General features: G+C 31.6%; 1 protein-coding gene across 1 annotated transcript in view; it reads right to left on the bottom strand.

Annotated features, from left to right (window-relative positions):
• Nucleotides 1-17,605, bottom strand: part of LOC127870460 (uncharacterized protein DDB_G0271670-like) — a gene marked incomplete at both ends in the record, with an annotated part of 19,371 nt that extends 1,766 nt beyond the window's left edge. The window contains 2 exons of the mRNA XM_052413050.1: nucleotides 6,958-6,973; nucleotides 17,356-17,605. Coding sequence (XP_052269010.1) covers nucleotides 6,958-6,973; nucleotides 17,356-17,605 — 266 coding nt within the window. The remainder of the gene's footprint in view (nucleotides 1-6,957; nucleotides 6,974-17,355) is intronic.
• Between the last annotated feature and the right edge of the window lie 686 nt (nucleotides 17,606-18,291).

Below are 18,291 nucleotides of genomic sequence, written 5' to 3'. Positions count from 1 at the left end.
TTATAAAGCAATTTATCTTATAAAACAAAGCTGTTATTTAACGTGTATTAATGCAGATTTACTTGTTCGCGAAAATAAGAGTTATTTTTATGTGTACGCCATATGCTTGGAAAATTATGTTAGAAAAGTTAAGTTAAGGTATTCTGAATTTAGCACTGACGTGTTTGCTATCAATTCACTGATTATATATTGTTTGACTCCTCCGTAATACGAAATAATAATAGTATTGACATATCGTTTTTTATTTCTATTTTTATATTGTATGAATTAACAATAGAATGAATTTTAAAAGCTACCGTTTAAATAAGCAAATATAAAATAGCTTGAATATAACTGCACTTATTGAAAGAGTTAATCCGAACGGTCATCTATTTAATAAACGTCGCATAGATATTTTACACTGATATGTTACAGTTAATACAAGGCCAATGACTCGCAGAAAACATTGTAATTTATTTAATAATTGTTTAATGTAACACAATAACATAAAAACATATCTTAGAAAGGTATAAATTTACATATATATATTCCAATGAAACAATCAGTTCATAATGCACTCGATAAATGATATTTCGAAAGCAACTATGTAGAGATCTGTTTTATAGCATTCGGATATATAATTACTGTTAAACTGTTGTGCGTATGGCAAGTATGTCCGAAGTATTATATCGGACATTAAAAAAAACACGAATTTGATATAAAACGAATAATCAAAATTTCATGACTCCACAAAACTTTATATAAATGCAAATAAATAATTATTCAGTATCTGCCACTTATATTGGATGCACATATTTTCTGGTAGGTAAGATTTCTTTTACTTCAACAACAAACACACACAACTTAATACCAACATCAAGAGGCTATCATGTCTTGTCAGTATGTTATTGTAAATGTACATAACCATCTTGATTTTGATCATGCATAATGCAGTTTATGACATAAAAAATCTCCACAATTGTCTTAATTTGGAACTAAAACTCAGAGTCGAATAGGTATGTTATCGAATAGCTCATCTTAGTTGTAGTAATCATTGTCCGTGTTTCAGGAAAGTCTCATATAGTTTGCAACATTAAATGTACGTTTAGATCGATAAATTGAATTTAAATAATGTGTATTCACTCATTCAAAGAAAATGTCTAAAAATTGTGTAGCCGAATCAAAGTGGTTTCATTTCAATTAACGTTGATAGGGTATTGTAATGCGTAGTTTTTCAAACGTTTTTTAAACGTTGACATTTTTGATTGGTCTGTATTCAAGTTATCTCTTTGTTTGTCGTATTTCAGTGTATTACTTGAGTGTGTGAATAGGCTGTCTTTTTTCATTTGTATTTTTTTCATTAAAATATTGTCGATTAAACAAGAAACATTTTGGAAAGCTTGTTAACGAAATTAATGTAATTGGAATCATCCTTTATGGAGGATAAGGAATTCGTATATGAACGTGTAGAGCATATTTATATGTTCCGTTTAATGAGTTTGTTCACGCATATGAAATGAGATTAATATATTATTGATGGGCGGAAAACACTTGACATATGTACTTGTTCAAGGCTGTAGTTGAATAAAGCACATCAGGTGGATCTTAGTTTTCGTTTGCCGTTGGTTACTGGAGTTTAATTACATTATGATTGAGCTTGTTCTTTTGATTGAATCTGGTCTGTAAGTAATGTGTATCCCAATAAATATTAAATACAATCGTATTTCGATAAAAAATGTAAACATAATTTCAAAAGTGAACGAATGGCATTTAAAGATGAAAGCCTTGAGTTAAGCTAACTATAACAATTTCACATAGTGATAAGACTTTTTGTGTTCTATATTTTATCGGTAAATACCATAGTTTTTGTTCAAAGCCTTTTTCGGGGACAGACAATGACACTTATTAAAGGGAACCTGATTCAATCGATTACCTGCATATACGTCTCTATAAATATTTTACTTATGCTAAACTGATTTTATATTAGTTTCTCTTGATAAATTAGTCTAAAACATGTATATCTCGACATATATTAGGCCCGATTTGTTATCTCAATTAAACTTTAGCTGTGAAAAATCAAACTGTCATATTGAATCGATCGGAAGCCCTTATTAAAAGTTCTTTAGTGTTTTGAGAATATACTTTAAAAAGATTGTGTTTAGAGGAATTTAACACTACAGATCATATCTGGAAGACATATACTTCTTTAATACCGGTGTAAATTGACATCTTTTAACACATATCTGCTCGGCGTATTCTTCAATCAACGACGCCTTGACATTTAATTGAATTGAGCATGACTGCCAAATAGACACAATATGTATCTAAAGCTTCGACAATTGTCGTCAATTTCGCTGCATAAAATACAACATCAACATCTGTAATGGCTGATGGTAATGCACCACATGCATAACGTAACGGTCGGCGTGTCACGTTAATATCATTTAAAATTAATGAGTTTGCCTCACGCGCTTCAACGTTAATTCCATTAATTGATAATATGAGTCTTGTTCTGAGAAAACTCAGCCTAATGCATGTGCGTAATGTGTCATCATAGATTAGCCTGTGCAGTCCGCACAGGCTCATCAGGAACGACACTTTTCGCCCAAACTTGATTTTCGGTAAGGAGGGACTTCCTTGAAACTCAAAATACCATAAAAGCGGAAAGTGTCGTCCATGATTAGCCTGTGCGGACTGCACAGGTTAATCTGGAACGACACTTAACGCACGTGCATTATGCCCAGTTTTCTCCGAACACGACTCATATGTTGCTGTCTAAGCGTGAGCAACGTTTTTAGCTATCGTTAAAAGAGTTTCGCAAGAGGTTTCGAAAGGTTTTAACCGAACACCTAACAAGGAAGTGTATTTGTTTGCAAATATTTATAAAAGTTCTGTCGGAGTCCTATATTTATCAAATATCGTCAATAGCTATTAACGGTAATTACATGTTAGTTGTTATTATTCAAATCAATTGTAGCATTCATTTGCCTAAGCACACCACAAAATCTAGCAATTGAACATTTAACTAACGTGTTATGACCTAACTGCTAAATTCTGTATATGTTTTGAATAGGATAACATATGCTTTAGATTGTACAAAAGATAAAAATTAACATTACTTACAATAAATCAGACTACAGGCCTCAGTGCGTTGTTAGAATAAATAAACTCGCATGTTGAAAAATTGATCCAAGAAATGTGACTGTATATTATTATAAATAATAATTCCACGTGGTTATACAAAAACAAACAAAGACATTCTTACCTGCTGAACGAGCTAAGTACTTTTTCCACGTAAGTGTTTGGTCATGCATTTTCTGGAAGACTGTATTTTATGTGATATCACAGTGCTCTTATATTACATGCGATAATCGTGTATTTTTTTTATTTATTCATCAGGGATTGCAACGAACGCTTAATTTGTACGTGCGATTTCTTTTATATTTCCATGAAAATAACCGGCCTCATAAGAATGGTCATTTAATGCCAGAACAAGTTTCTAATGTGAAATGTAAAACTTTTTGAATATTGAATAGATTCTATCGAATCAGCATACACAAGTTACAGAAATGAAATATAATTTTCATTTGTTTCTTGAAAACATATATAAACTCACGCAATTTATCAAAAAAAGCACGAAAAGCTATGTATTTGCAATAAAATGATGCAATTATCATATTGGATTCTTATCTTAATTGTATATCCATAGCTTAATTGTAACCTAGATCATAAAGATGGTAAAAGTGATCTTTTCAAGCGCATATTCTCTCAGTTCAGATTTTTGCAAAGCGTGTAAAATGTCATCATGAATTACTCGACAGTTATAAACGATTAGCGCTTTTGTGAACTCTTACTAATGCTGGCGTTTAACGATGTTAATTAAATAATCATTATCTTTTATCATGGAGCTGTATTTCTATAATATAGTAGATCTGTAAAGTTTCCTGGGGTTTAGAACGACGTTGTTAATTAGAAAGATAGGGACACTGGCATGAATATCGACTTAAGCATGCGGGAGGCTGTTTGTTATACAACAACGCTGTAAATGTTTTCCAACACTAACATAACCAATAGGTTGTTTAGCTTCATGAACAACAGACAAGCTACCAATAATGCAGTGTGTGCAATGGACGAAATATGATTTGATGGCCTTTAGACTTATTTATAAATTAAAAACAAACATTAAGTTGATTTTTTCCAATTGAGTATATATACATTCATTGGTTGTCGTTTGAACTACAATTAAGAAGTGGTGAAGCTTGTAATAATGCTTCAGGACCAGTCAATGATTTAAGCATATACATTAGACATCACGGAATTATTGAATTATTTCGTCTTCAGACATCCATGTTGCTTTTGTTTTTTAAAGGAAAAAGTGAATATAATGGAAGCAGTTAAATCCAGCGTAGTTGTAGAACCATTCCGTTCCTAAAGACTTTGTCAATGCTATTCATTGTGTGTATTGCATACAGTTTAACATATACTTGAGCCTTTCCTCAGCTTTTGTGTCACATTACACTTTAAAATTAATACAAATTAACAGCAAGTTACAAATTATGTAATTTTGTGGACAAACATTTGTTTACTTTTGACAATATTGCAGCACAATTATCAAGAGGAACTATACACAATTGCAATTTTTCAACTAAACATAATTCGATACAGAAATGTGTTACAATATTTAAATGATCACATGCACAATAAACATGTACGGAACGTTTTTATTAGTATGCACATAACATTTCTTCCAGAAGTAATATCAGTTTTATCAAATGACTTTATCTTATGACTTTACTGCAATTAAGACTTAATGTCAGGCTTGCTTTTGAAGATACTAGTTAGTGCCTATTGGACACACATTGTGGTGTGTCGATATCATACGTATTTAGCGTAATGGACTGCACTCACTCTGAAGTTGATTACTTTCAATACTTAATGAAGCTCAAATATTAAACGCCTGGTGCGCGTGACATAGATTTGAACTCGGTCGGGATATTCCCCAGAGCCCCTTACATGTAACCTCTAGAATTGCAAATAACGTTTGTAAGATATGACTTGGAAACATACACGTTCAATGCACGTTTCCCAGATTGACCTAGACTACGTATTGTAAGGCTAAACAAAGTGATATATTTTCATTGATATTAAATTATTAATGTGGATTTAAAGTGATAAGGCATTTTTAAAGATCGACCCTCCGACATTGTTCTTAAAAGCAAGTGCCCCATATTCAAACTTAGATTATATATTGCCAAGATTATCGTTATTTTATTAAACAATAAATGATACATATTATTTGTATTAAGTATACGTTACATCTACCAAACGTTTGTTTGATTGAACAGACTTTCAAACATGTTACAGAAAAGATTAGGGGTTAATAACATATTTTTTTTATGAAAACTTGTATTGATGGATCATCAAAATATATGTTGCCCGATGACAATACATAGCATAAAGTTGTATTGACTTATTTCTAAAAGGCGGAGATAAAGGCCTGTTTGCAACTCGGACCAATATTGCCGATTGGGTAAACTGAGAAAGACGATCGTATGTGTTAACAATATGGAACTCCTTGGATAATGATTAAATGGTTAATAAAGACGTCAATAATTAACACAGACAACAGTTTGCTTGCAAAGATGGTAACATAAATAAATAATCGATAATTTACCGGTGCGGTCGGTTTCGATTTCATGACTTTAAAAGTATCAACAGTTTTGGCATGTGCTAGTATAATGTGCTAAATACACATTCTGGAATTGCGGAAAATATGATGTTTCAGGCACGTAACCACGATATATATTGTTTTAACGAACGCAACGGCACATATTATGAAAAAAAAACCCCAGAAGGTATTGTTAATACAATGTCAAAGTAAAGGTTTAAATTTTTACCCAGTTTCTACTTTCATACGTGTGCATAAGTCTATTGTCACTACATTTCACTGTTTTCATTGAATTCGCAGCAATTGCTTGGTCCTATGAAACGTTTTTTAACTTCTACAAACATCCTTAAGATTAACCCACGCTGCTATCATTATCTTTTAAGATTCAGTAAAATCTCACGGCGGCATATAATGAGTGTTCCAAACATATATTTGCAATAAAATTATTCCCTACGTCATGTGTCACATAATTCAGTATATCTGCTTTTATCAGTCGAGATTGTTAAGATTATGTTTAAATCAGATTGTACGTGCCATCGCCACCTGACATGGACAATCGTTACTGATCAATTGAAATTGTTTTCATTGAAATACAATACTTCATCTGGGCCTGAGAAGACTCAGCGATTAGATATTTCTTAATTAAAGATGAAACGTATTTTCGCATAGATTCTATGTGGGAGTTCCAATTATTTTTTTCTATATTTTACAGATCTTTACAACTAAATTGAGGTCAACAAAATATTCACACAAATAATGCAACCAACATATTACCATTATTTATCTGCTTGCGTTCATTTGACTGAACAATGATTGCAGTATATGAAATTATACATGTATATATGATACATCATTTTTTTGGTACAAACGAATTACTGCCGTCATAAAATCACACCTTTCAGAGCGTAACAATGAAATATATAACAGTTAATATAATGTGTTACTTCTAATTTATTCATTTTTGAAAAAAGTGTGCTAATTAGTTAAGATGGTATATCATTGTACCTGATGAAGTAGTATTTTTTCTATTCATTGGATTTATTTCAATGAAAATACGAACACTATAATTAAAGTCGTATTTAACCAAGTATAAAATCAAACAATAGACATACGTAGAGGTTTGATTGATAAGTATGAACTAAACAGAATCCATTTAATTCACATACAACTTTTTAATAATGTGTTAATACTTACTAATGAACTTTTAAAACATTGTAAACAAAAGGCAAAATTTATATTTTTGCATTGCGATTTTGCTAATTTTCTTTCGTGTCTAATATAAGTTTCTATAACATTTGTCTTGGTTTAACGTTGCATACGTATTTCCTGGTCGTATTGTAAATGTCAAGTTAGTTTTATGTTCATAAGGATGTTGTTTGACTGTAAAGTTGAATACACTATTAAGTTCCATTTTTATATATACTCACCATATTACAACTGGTAAACGCATTAATAATAGCCATTAACCGCGCACACATGAGGCCTATGCATGGAACGTCAATGATAAGAAAGATGCTTTATTTCTTTCACCGCAGACAGATAGACAGACAGACGGACGGACAGAGGGACGGACATACTTTTTTCGTATTTTTAATAACAAAAGCTTTTAAAAAAATATATTTTCATACCTTTGAAATTACCAATTTGTCATATTTAACTAAAAGCTAGAGGAATTTATAGACAGATAGTTTATATAAATTAAAATTCAGTATTACTAGTAGACAACAACACACACGTTCCATTCATATTAATTAAAATAAACTCGATGATATTTGAACAATGAGATTGAAATAATATGTATATTCTCTTTTCTATGCATTGTAAGTATTAAATAGCCAATCATACCTTACTGAAGACTATGGTTTTATAAAGCTTCAGAACCACTAATATCTTTTTAATATTCCAATAGTTTAACTATTCTCAATTACATCGTATAGTATGAAAACTAAAGAAACGCGTCCTTAAAGTGTTTTTGTCGGACTCATCAACATTCCCGAAATTGTGATTAGTTTAATCCCCTGCCAATGATTGTTTGCAAGAAGTCCACATATATTTATTTTAGTTCAAATTGTATTGAAATTTAAACATGGCATCAGAAGAAGACACATCAAATTAAAGCAGTTTCATTTTTGGTAGTGACCTTTTACCAAACATTTTCCCACAAGACACATGTACTTTAATAGTTCATTACTTTTTAGACATTGTCGATTCCGTGTTTTATGAAGAAACATATTTAGTCGTGGAGGTTTGTTACACTCTGTATAAATATTTAGAAAAAATTCTTTGTTTCGTTATTTACATTTCAATACATTGACCCATAGTGACATACTATAATTTAAATGAATATTTAGTTTCAGATATCTAGGATATGAGTGGTTTATTACGCGTATGAAATAAGGGATTTCTTCTTTGGAATGTCATTGGTCAAAGTCGCCTTTACTTCAGGTAGTAAACCGCTTTCTATTGTAAAATCAAATAACCTATGTTGTTTAATGACTCCTAGTGAATTAGTTTTGAATTCCTTGCTCGTGGCTAGCGAAGGATTGGATCGATCAAGGTTAAGGTCAAACGTGAATTATTTGTTTTTTCCTTTCGGTAATTTATAAAGTTATTTAGACACTTTTATAAAACTGACAATGTAGATGCCTGATATCAAAGTAGCATATTTGCAACATCATTTTCAGTTCGATTATATCATGAAGGTACTTCAAAATTATGTCAAACAAAAGATTGAACATCATCTGACATAAAACGGATTATATCATTAAACGGTAATAACACATATCATGCAGCGTAAACAAATTCTTGCTTAACACATAGAATCGATGATTAATGCAAAAATATGTTATTGCTTTAATCGTTTACGATTGCAAACTAATGTATACATCATTTATACAGAGGTAGTTAATGTTAAACATGACAGAAAAGGTTGCCATCAACCAAGGACACAGTTTTCTTGTTAGCTAGAATGTCCGCTCGTTTTGTACCCGTCTGTAACAAACTTACAATATTTACCTTTCTTTAACGCTCATTAGGGGAGAGTTTTTATTGAATCTCTTTCAAACATGTTCATACAAATGCAAACATAAATATTATACGATATATTTTCAAATTGGTCGCAACAAACCTTTATTTAAGTAGCATTTGTTTGATTGAAATAACATCTTTGATGGGTATTTTTATACCTTAATTACTCCTAATTTCGCCGGAAGCTAAATTAACACTTTTTGTTATTATCAATATATTATGCAACACGTCTGACAAAGAAATCGTATACACTTCCTTAAGTAGTAATTATCGTTTTCCTTATCAAATGTGTATTATTTTTTATGTAACAGTGTTACTGTTTCTGTAACTGAGCTTAGTGTACAGTTGTATAATCCCATATTGTTGAAAAATTGATCACTTACAAACTAGCAAATAGAAACAAGAATTCTTCTTCTTATAATTGTTTTGGATTTTATTATTCCAAAATTTGGTATTCTGCACATAAAATAAGTAAGTTTATTATACAAAATGTTAATCGATTTGAAAATTCCTGTTCAATTGAATATAATGCTTTCAGCAAGAAAAATTGACGGACGACGTACACAGAATAATTTAACGCAAATCATTAAAGAGCCAACGCATTACACGGAACACTCGACAGCTGTAATATACTTTATTTTTGTTAGTAACCAAAAATCACTTTTAATATCAGGAATGGGTGAACCAGTCCTTGACCAAAACATCCGCTATCACTGCCAATTATTTGCCATAGTAAAATACAACCAGCCTGTTTGCAAAAGTGATAACCGACACATATGGCGATACGAATTAGATGACTATGAAAAATTACGAACACTTCTTTCACATGTACAGTGGAACCAATGAATCCATGATGATATAAATGTCTATACAAAAAATGTAACCAACGTTATATGCGATGTTGCACAAAGGCAACACAAGTTCTTATACCTCTACAACCATCCAAACTTTATTATTTGGTGATAGATGTTTTCACTTGATGAAAACACGCTTATCTTCGATGCAGTTAATGTACTTTAAATGCAGAAAACGTTTCGATACATAGCTGTATGTCAAGGCAAACAACTTCATTGTATTGTTTTTTTAAAAACAGTTTAGCTTTGTATTTTCTTCTGTCTGATGTGTCTTCACGTCTAACTCATCAACCTTGATGAACCTACTTTTCTTTTTTGTTGAATTGAAATTGTTGAATCATTTTGATAAATTGTTTGGTTAAAATACATGCCTGCTTCCAAAAGAAATGGGTACACACTAGCGTGCAATTACTTCGTATGGAGAAGAACCCTATACGATCTTGATCTTTGGTTCTAATCCTTTTTCGGAACAATGTGAATCAGATGTAACTGTATATGCTATGTACATGTATACCATGTTTGTTTGTGAAATAAAATATGTTTAAACTAATAGAGAACTTATATAGAACTTCATATTTCATGTAAAATTTATGTGCCATGTACAATGTATTCGAATGAAGAACAATAATAGTATATCGCGTTGTTGACAAAAACTTACAACTTCATGTAATATTAGTTACACCGTTAGTAACTGACGGTGTATGGGATATACACCCTTGAGTGTATATCCCATACATCGTCAGTTACTTACGGTGTAACAATTAAATCTCAACCGACTACTAGACTAGTCGGTGTGTATGGAAATTACTCGGGAAATACTCCATGGGCACGTGACCGCATTACGCCAATCGGATTAGGCGTTTTTTTGTAGGAGGTGAGATATTGTATTGTATTACTTTTGAATCATGGTAGTATTAAATATTCATAAAAACATATTTAATAGCACTTCAATCAAAACACTTAAATTTTTTCTAATGCCTCCTTTATTCATCCATGGAATTCGTGAAGATTTGTAATATTAACAAATTAATAACTGAGAAATTTTTCATTGAAATTTAAATCAAAGTTATTAACGATTTGATGAATACTCATCGAACATGATCTCAGTCGACCGCAAGTTTATATAGAGTATGACATATTATTTATATTTAATAAATTCAAAGTAAATATTGTGGCACTAGAAGTGCGATTAACGTTACGCATGTACCATTTCTTAAAAAAACGTTCCTTTTCTGACTATGCAAGTCAATTGTTTGTTCCCAAATCCAACCTTGCCTTTTTGAAAGACTAACATTGCGGGGAAAAGAATGATAGCATTTTATCGATGAGACGACCATAAACGGACTTAGTCGACAAACAACATGCTTATATTCCACGATCGTACGAAAGAGAGAAAAGACGATGATTAGGGTTTACAATAGAGCAATCCTTCGAGATTTGGAAATGGAGATACCATTAGCATCATGCGTACTGTTAGTTATCACGAGCTGCAGACTATATTGAAATATACATACATCACGCATTGTTTTTCTTACCGAATATTTTGTAGGCAAGTAATTGCTTATCACATTTGCAAATAATGGTATCGACTCACTATCGACTGGACATTTTCAAATTTCACAACTTTTTGCAAGCATCAACAGTTTGGACAGGCGCTAATATCGGCTTCCAAGACGACTTTCTTAGATAAACCAACAGAGACATATCGTTTGAAAGCCAATACGCGGCGTTCAGATCAGTAAGAAAGAGAATAAAGAAAATTCTGTATTGATATTTTGGCAAAGTAGTGCTGTGGTTTCATGAAGCATCCGACTGTTCAGTTTTGAAGTTAAGGCAAGTTGTTTTGAGTGCTGGTTTACTGTTACAACTCTGTCGAGTAGCAATGGATAAAAACTATGTCGTGGAATATGTTTCAAACTGTTTGTTGAAAAATAAGTAAGTACACACTTAATTGGACAATTAATGTTCATTAACTTGGTTCAACAAAATGCGGGTTTAATATATTTCACATGATTGTGATGGGGCACTTGTTATGGCTTTGTTTATGAAATAAATATAACATATCATACGGATATTAACGTGCTAAATGTACTCCTTATTAAAACTTGTATTCGATTGTTTTAATAATAATTATTATATATATAGCTACTTTTGTTCCATATATAAATATACCCGTATATACTTTATGATAAAATAATTTATAATTACATAGAATAATAATAGTTTACACACGGGCTATTTTTTCTATATATATAGTTATACCCGTATATAATTTTTTATAAAATAAATTATAATTACATAGAATAATAATAGTATACACACTTGCTCTTCATCGTTTATCATTGAAGTTGCTATGGTTATCTTATAATGTTTGATATCAGAACATGAACATGGCAGTCTTTCACTATATAAGAATACAGATGCTTCAATAGTTTCCTATATCTGCATAAGGATTTGTTTGTGCAAGCTTCATAAAGTTTCATAAGACCACACACGATTAGCATAGGTAGACAATATTGAGTGGATTGTGATCTTTTCTAGTTCTGAAAAAAAATCATGATGATGATGATATTTTAAAATCATTCATGTTTACAATTCTGTGTCGAATAAATAATATCGGGCTGTAGATTAACATTAATATTTTAGTTATTATTGAAATATGTAACCTACTTGCCGAAAGTGAGTTATTGAATTTTACAAATACTTGAAGGTATTTTTACAATCTTAAAAAAAATAATCCGTTGATTGATTGCAATCTTGTTGAAAGTATGAACGTACCTTCGTGCAACGATGCTATTAGTTATAGTCCCCCTTGTACATAAATTGCTTAATGCGATAAAAGGATTGTCACCTAGCGAATTACACAAGTCATTTTCTGAAATTTCATAATGTCTTGTTTGAAACATTAAATATGGCATGGCTATTCGAATTATATTCAGCCGATACTATGAAAATGGTAAAACGTGTTATTGGAAAACCAATTGCACTTGGAACCATACTGCGTCATGTACATTCTAAATCTATATACAATTGATTATGCACTCCAATGCTCCGCATTCATTGAATTCGAAATTGTTTAAGTAAACCTCTTATATGAAATGCAAACAAAAATAACGTTTAATCGGTATAATTTGGAAAGAACCTTACACATAACAAACATTTCAGAAACCGAGTTCATGTTTAGGTATGTAAGTTTCAGTCACTAATGTTCCTTTTATACCAGCATGTTCATGTAAATTATGATCATATTTATTTATTGAACCTCGGTGTGATGTTCACCAAATAGATCCCAGCATGATTCTTGTTAAAATTATTCCCTAATCAGGAATAGCAAATACAATCACATTTCCATCTGTGACCATCGCATGCTGTAAACATCGCTTCATTCACACACTACATAAACAAGCGATAAAGATGGAATGTTTGAACATGATGCACTAGGTGGTGTTATTCGCGTACTTAAGGATTAAGAAAATACCAGGGCATATAAAACATACATGGAAAAATATTTCACCTACCGAGATTACTAGATGATAAGTATGTGTCATGTGTAGTATATAATTTCTTAGCATAGATTCGGATTTTCAGCGATCTTTTCTCTTATACGTCGCGTCCCTTTAACTGTATGAAAACAGTTGTTTTGCTTGCCTATATAGGCAAATATATTTTGAAAAGGTATATTAGATGTGCTGTTTAGGTGTATTTTATCTTCATTAATACGTATATAACATGTTCTGAGAATTTTGTATAGAAAGTGACTATTCTTGTTCAGGGTTTAAAGGGATCTTTTCACGCTTTGGTAAATTGACAAAATTGAAAAAAGTTGTTTCAGATTCGTAAGTTTTCGTTTTAGTTATGATATTTGTGAGGAAACAGTAATACTGAACATTAACCATGCTCTAATATAGCCAGTATATGCATCTTTTGACGATTTTAAAACCTAAAAATTATAAAGCGTTGCAACGCGAAACGATTGAATAATTTGGAGAGTTCTGTTTTTGTCGTTAAATTTTGTGAAACTACGAAGATTGCTTATATAAGGTATAAAATACGTCAACAATGTGTACTCGGCGGAATAGCTCAGTAGGCTAAAGCGTTTTTACTTCAGGACTCTGGCAGGACTCCAGGGGTCACTGGTTCGAAACCTGCTCCGGGCAATGTTCTTTTCCTTTTTTTAATTTTTTTCTTGATTTTTTACTGGAGCTTTTACGATCCAATGTTTACATTTATCAATATAAAGCATTTAATGAATAAGTTAAAAAAATGCCAAAATCTGTGAAAAGGCCCCTTTAAGTGATCAACATTGGAACAGAAGGCGTTCGTATGCATTTTAAATGTGAACTGCATGCGCAACAAAAAGTACGCGTCGCATTTATAACAGGTTGTGAACTCGTATTTTTATTTTTATTTTCAGTGCGCAGCATACCTTCGACTTTGAAATTGGAGATACAGTTTCCCGAGCAAGAGCATGCACACGACACGATGAGTACTGCTGTAAAATAAACATATGCTTACTTCATTTTAAAAACGGTTAACAACCGCAACTGCAACTAGAAATACTAATGTGAATGACTTACATGAATACATTATACGTTTGAGTTGTTGCTAATTAACTATTTATGCGTTTTTTGTAAGTTATCAAACATCAGTATCGGTGTGAATTTAAGGACAATAACTGTGATAGTATCATATAATGTTGGACTATATTGTATTCGCTACTACAGCGATTTGTTTGAAAACACCCTGAATCTACGATGACAAACACGGTTTTCCAATCGTTGATGTTTTGGTTGTTACAGACGGTATTGCAACAAATGGTTCCTGCTTTTGGAAATATTTGTAATTTAAATACCGAATGTCAATGGGAAATATCTGCTGGTTTTGTGATGTACAATGCACAGAATGCAACTTTGGCAAACTCTGACAGAACATGTGGGGATCTGCGACAAACAACAGGTACATAGTTTAACGTTATTGCTGTCTGCATCATTTATCACAGTCTGGTTAGGAAATGTAATTATTCAGTTTTAATACATTCCAATAAATATGTATGATCTAAATAGGTAACACGTGTAGGTGCACACGGTTTGAGTGTTGTTTAAATACCAGTTACAATATAAATGAGTGTATACCTCATTGCCATAAGTTAAGACTGTAAAACATGTCAGAGTAATAACGAAATTTATCGTGTAATTTATAATTTCATTGATGTATTTTTAAGCTTACGCGTTCGTAGTATTATAAACGTTGAAGAAATTCATATGGATAGGTAATATCGTTTATAAAATATAAACGATATACAACCGACTAAGAACATCATATAAATGTATTCGCGTTCGTATTATTACAATTAATTATTTTAATTGAAAAGTTTTCCTGCAATATGTATCGCCATTTCATGAAATTGTGTTTCGTTGTAAGTCTGATCAGTATCCGCACTTTTAAATTAATTTCCCATGTGGCCCCTGTAATAATTCCTATTATGAGTGTGAGTGCTGTCACGCATATATACACCTCAACCGACGAATATGCAAAAAGATCTGCTTAACGTGAAGACAAACTAAAGTGGGAAATGCACTTTAAGACGCCGTAGAACTATCAAATACTTGCTATTAGAACTAAAAGATACTTTCTATAAGACGAGTTCCAATCAGACCCGTCTTTCAAATCCAAGAAATTGTAGTCACACATAAAAATCCGCAACAAACATTACGTTTAGCCATAATGACAACACACAACAGCTACACTATACACAGAAGTCGCTTTTTATACACATGAACATGTGTATCTATCAACGACAACAACAACAGCTGCTGCAGCAACATTGCGAAAATAAACAATAATACAAAGCAACCGCAACGCCAGCATTATTTACTATAAGCGCTCGATGTTTAATGTTTGTGAGTCCGCATTATTTTCTATATTTAAAAACAGTTGCCATATCATGCCCCAAATACCACGTGACATCGGAACCGCATATTCACAAAATCAACATACCCTTATATTTTATGCCTATATGCTTGACATAACCCTACCCTTATACATAACCGCGACAGTGACATATGTAATGTACGTAACTTCTTTTCTCAGATTCGTTAACACTTCAAACATATGACGGTTACAATACAAACGATCAATAAAAGCTGTTAGCAGGAAATATGTATCATAATAATAGTTATTCATGTTCTCCGGATGAAAAACAACTCTGTTTTCATATAAAAAGTTTTTTGTGTGCTAATTATTATTTTTCCAGACTTCTGCTTTATAATTGTGTACATTGTCTCTCTTCCAATATAAAGCTTTCATGTATCTGTATAATTAAACATTTTTACATTATGCATATGTGATATAACAGTTATAAGTTATAACACTAACACACCGTATACGTCAACATTTAACAATAATGTATTAAAACATTAGTATTACTGCTTATTGTCTGTTAAATGCTGTAAAAAATATAATAAAGATTGTTTTTTATTTATTGCTTATAAAATGCAATATGAAATTGTAAATTGTAAAAGACGATAAATGTAATTTACCAAGTATTTGCATGTTTACTAAATTGTATTCGGCCAAGATGATTTCGTTGAAATGTCTGTATTATAGTGATGATTTACCCCAACATACATTTTAGCTGACCTCGTCATCTTGATGCAAACGCAATTTTAGAGTTAATAATGTTTACAGTAAGATTCTTTGTCCAGCGTTTAATTATATTTATATGCCCCTCTACTAATCAATATATATAGACATTTTACAATACAATTAAATGGCACATTATAACATATAAGTTATCCTAATATAGCAAATATATCCAAAGGCATGTAATAGAACGAAGATGTGTTTGAAAGCACTCGTACACATATTTATTTTTTTCCTTTATTGATGAAAATATTTTACGATATTACCCCGCAACCAAAATAAATATTATGGATATTTTCGTATACGTTTATGACAGCTCTAGCAATGCACAATCATGGTAAACCTCTATATAAACATTTTTTGAAGCATTGGTAAATCATAAATTGCTTCTATAAGTACAATACTGTGTGCATAGTGCTAGTTCATACATAATTATGATCGCCAATATATTATGCATCGAATTATTGTTTTTCGCTTACTCGCAGTAAGGGTGACTGCTTTTACAAATCGTAAACTGTTTTGTAAAGATTAACAAGAATGGACAACAATTCCATTTATAAATGCGTATGTCACACATCGTTTAAAAAGAATTAAAACATATTTAAGATTTAAGTTAACACCGTATGTTGATACATGTCTAACTTATTACGTGTTTTTTTATATGTAAATGCCACTGCTTGGTTTGTGGAGTTTAGAGTTTATTTCAACATACATTAAACTTTAAGCTCATGAGAACAAATATAATATAAGACAATATATAAACAGATGATCAATTACATACACGTACATAGTGTTTTACCATAACCTGGATCAAAATATTAAATAAACCAAATTTTTATACACTTTATCTTATTTTCAATTTGTATATATTTATTAGATAAATAAATGTAGGTCCATTAAGAGAAACTATTGATAGTATTAACCAGCTATCAATTAAACAGTTTAAAAACCAAAAACTACTACTACTACTACTACTACTACTACTACTACTACTACTACTACTACTACTACTACTACTACTACTACTACTACTACTACTACTACTAGTACTACTACTAGTACTACTACCACCACCACCACCACCACCACCACCACCACCACCACCAGCACCACCACCACCACCACCACCACCACCACCACCACCACCACCACCACCACCACCACCACCACCACCACCACCACTACTACTACTACTACTACTACTACTACTACTACTACTACTACTACTACTACTACTACTACTACTACTACTACTACTACTACTACTACTACTACTACTGCTGCTGCTGCTACTACTACTACTACTACTACTACTACTACTACTACTACTACAACTACTACTACTACTACTACTACTACTACTACTACTACTACTACTACTACTACTACTACTACTACTACTACTACTACTACTACTACTACTACTACTACTACTACTGGTTCTACTACTACTACTACTACTACTACTACTACTACTACTACTACTACTACTACTTCTACTACTACTACTACTACTACTACTACTACTACTACTATTACTACTACTACTACTTATAATACTTTTCACAATTATTATTAATATATATTGTATATAACGCAATACATGCATATGTGCTGCTTTTGATATTTGCATATCAACATCCTTTGTTGAGTTACTCATATGCTATTGGATAAATAAACCAACGCATTTAATGCACTTCTTCAGTTCAAAGCAGATAATTGGTGTGCATAATCCAACAATACCTGGTTCTACTCTTTATACACGTGTTGTTTTCAAAAGCTAATATTTATTTTCAATTATTGCTATATTTTGATGGAATTATGACCACACAATAAACAACAACAGAAGGATATGCGTTAGAAACGCGGAATGAATTTTAACGGGAAACGATTGATTGAATAATTATTGTATTAGTTAATATCCCGTAGTCGTCTATTCTACATCCACGAATAAGTATTAATTTCGTCTCCATATAAGGAAACACAGATGATTTGGTAACGAAACGTCTAACCAATCATTCGTAATAGAAATAATATGTTGACTTCCATTCAAAAATAACATATTGCGATCCAGCTGGCATTTGTTCTAAAAAATGACAATCAATACATCGTTGTATCGAC

The sequence above is a fragment of the Dreissena polymorpha genome, chromosome 2, assembly GCF_020536995.1.
Source record: "Dreissena polymorpha isolate Duluth1 chromosome 2, UMN_Dpol_1.0, whole genome shotgun sequence".
Classification (NCBI taxonomy): Eukaryota; Metazoa; Mollusca; class Bivalvia; order Myida; family Dreissenidae; genus Dreissena; species Dreissena polymorpha.
Note: the sequence above shows the minus strand (reverse complement) of the source record. Positions and strands in the feature narration are given on the sequence as shown.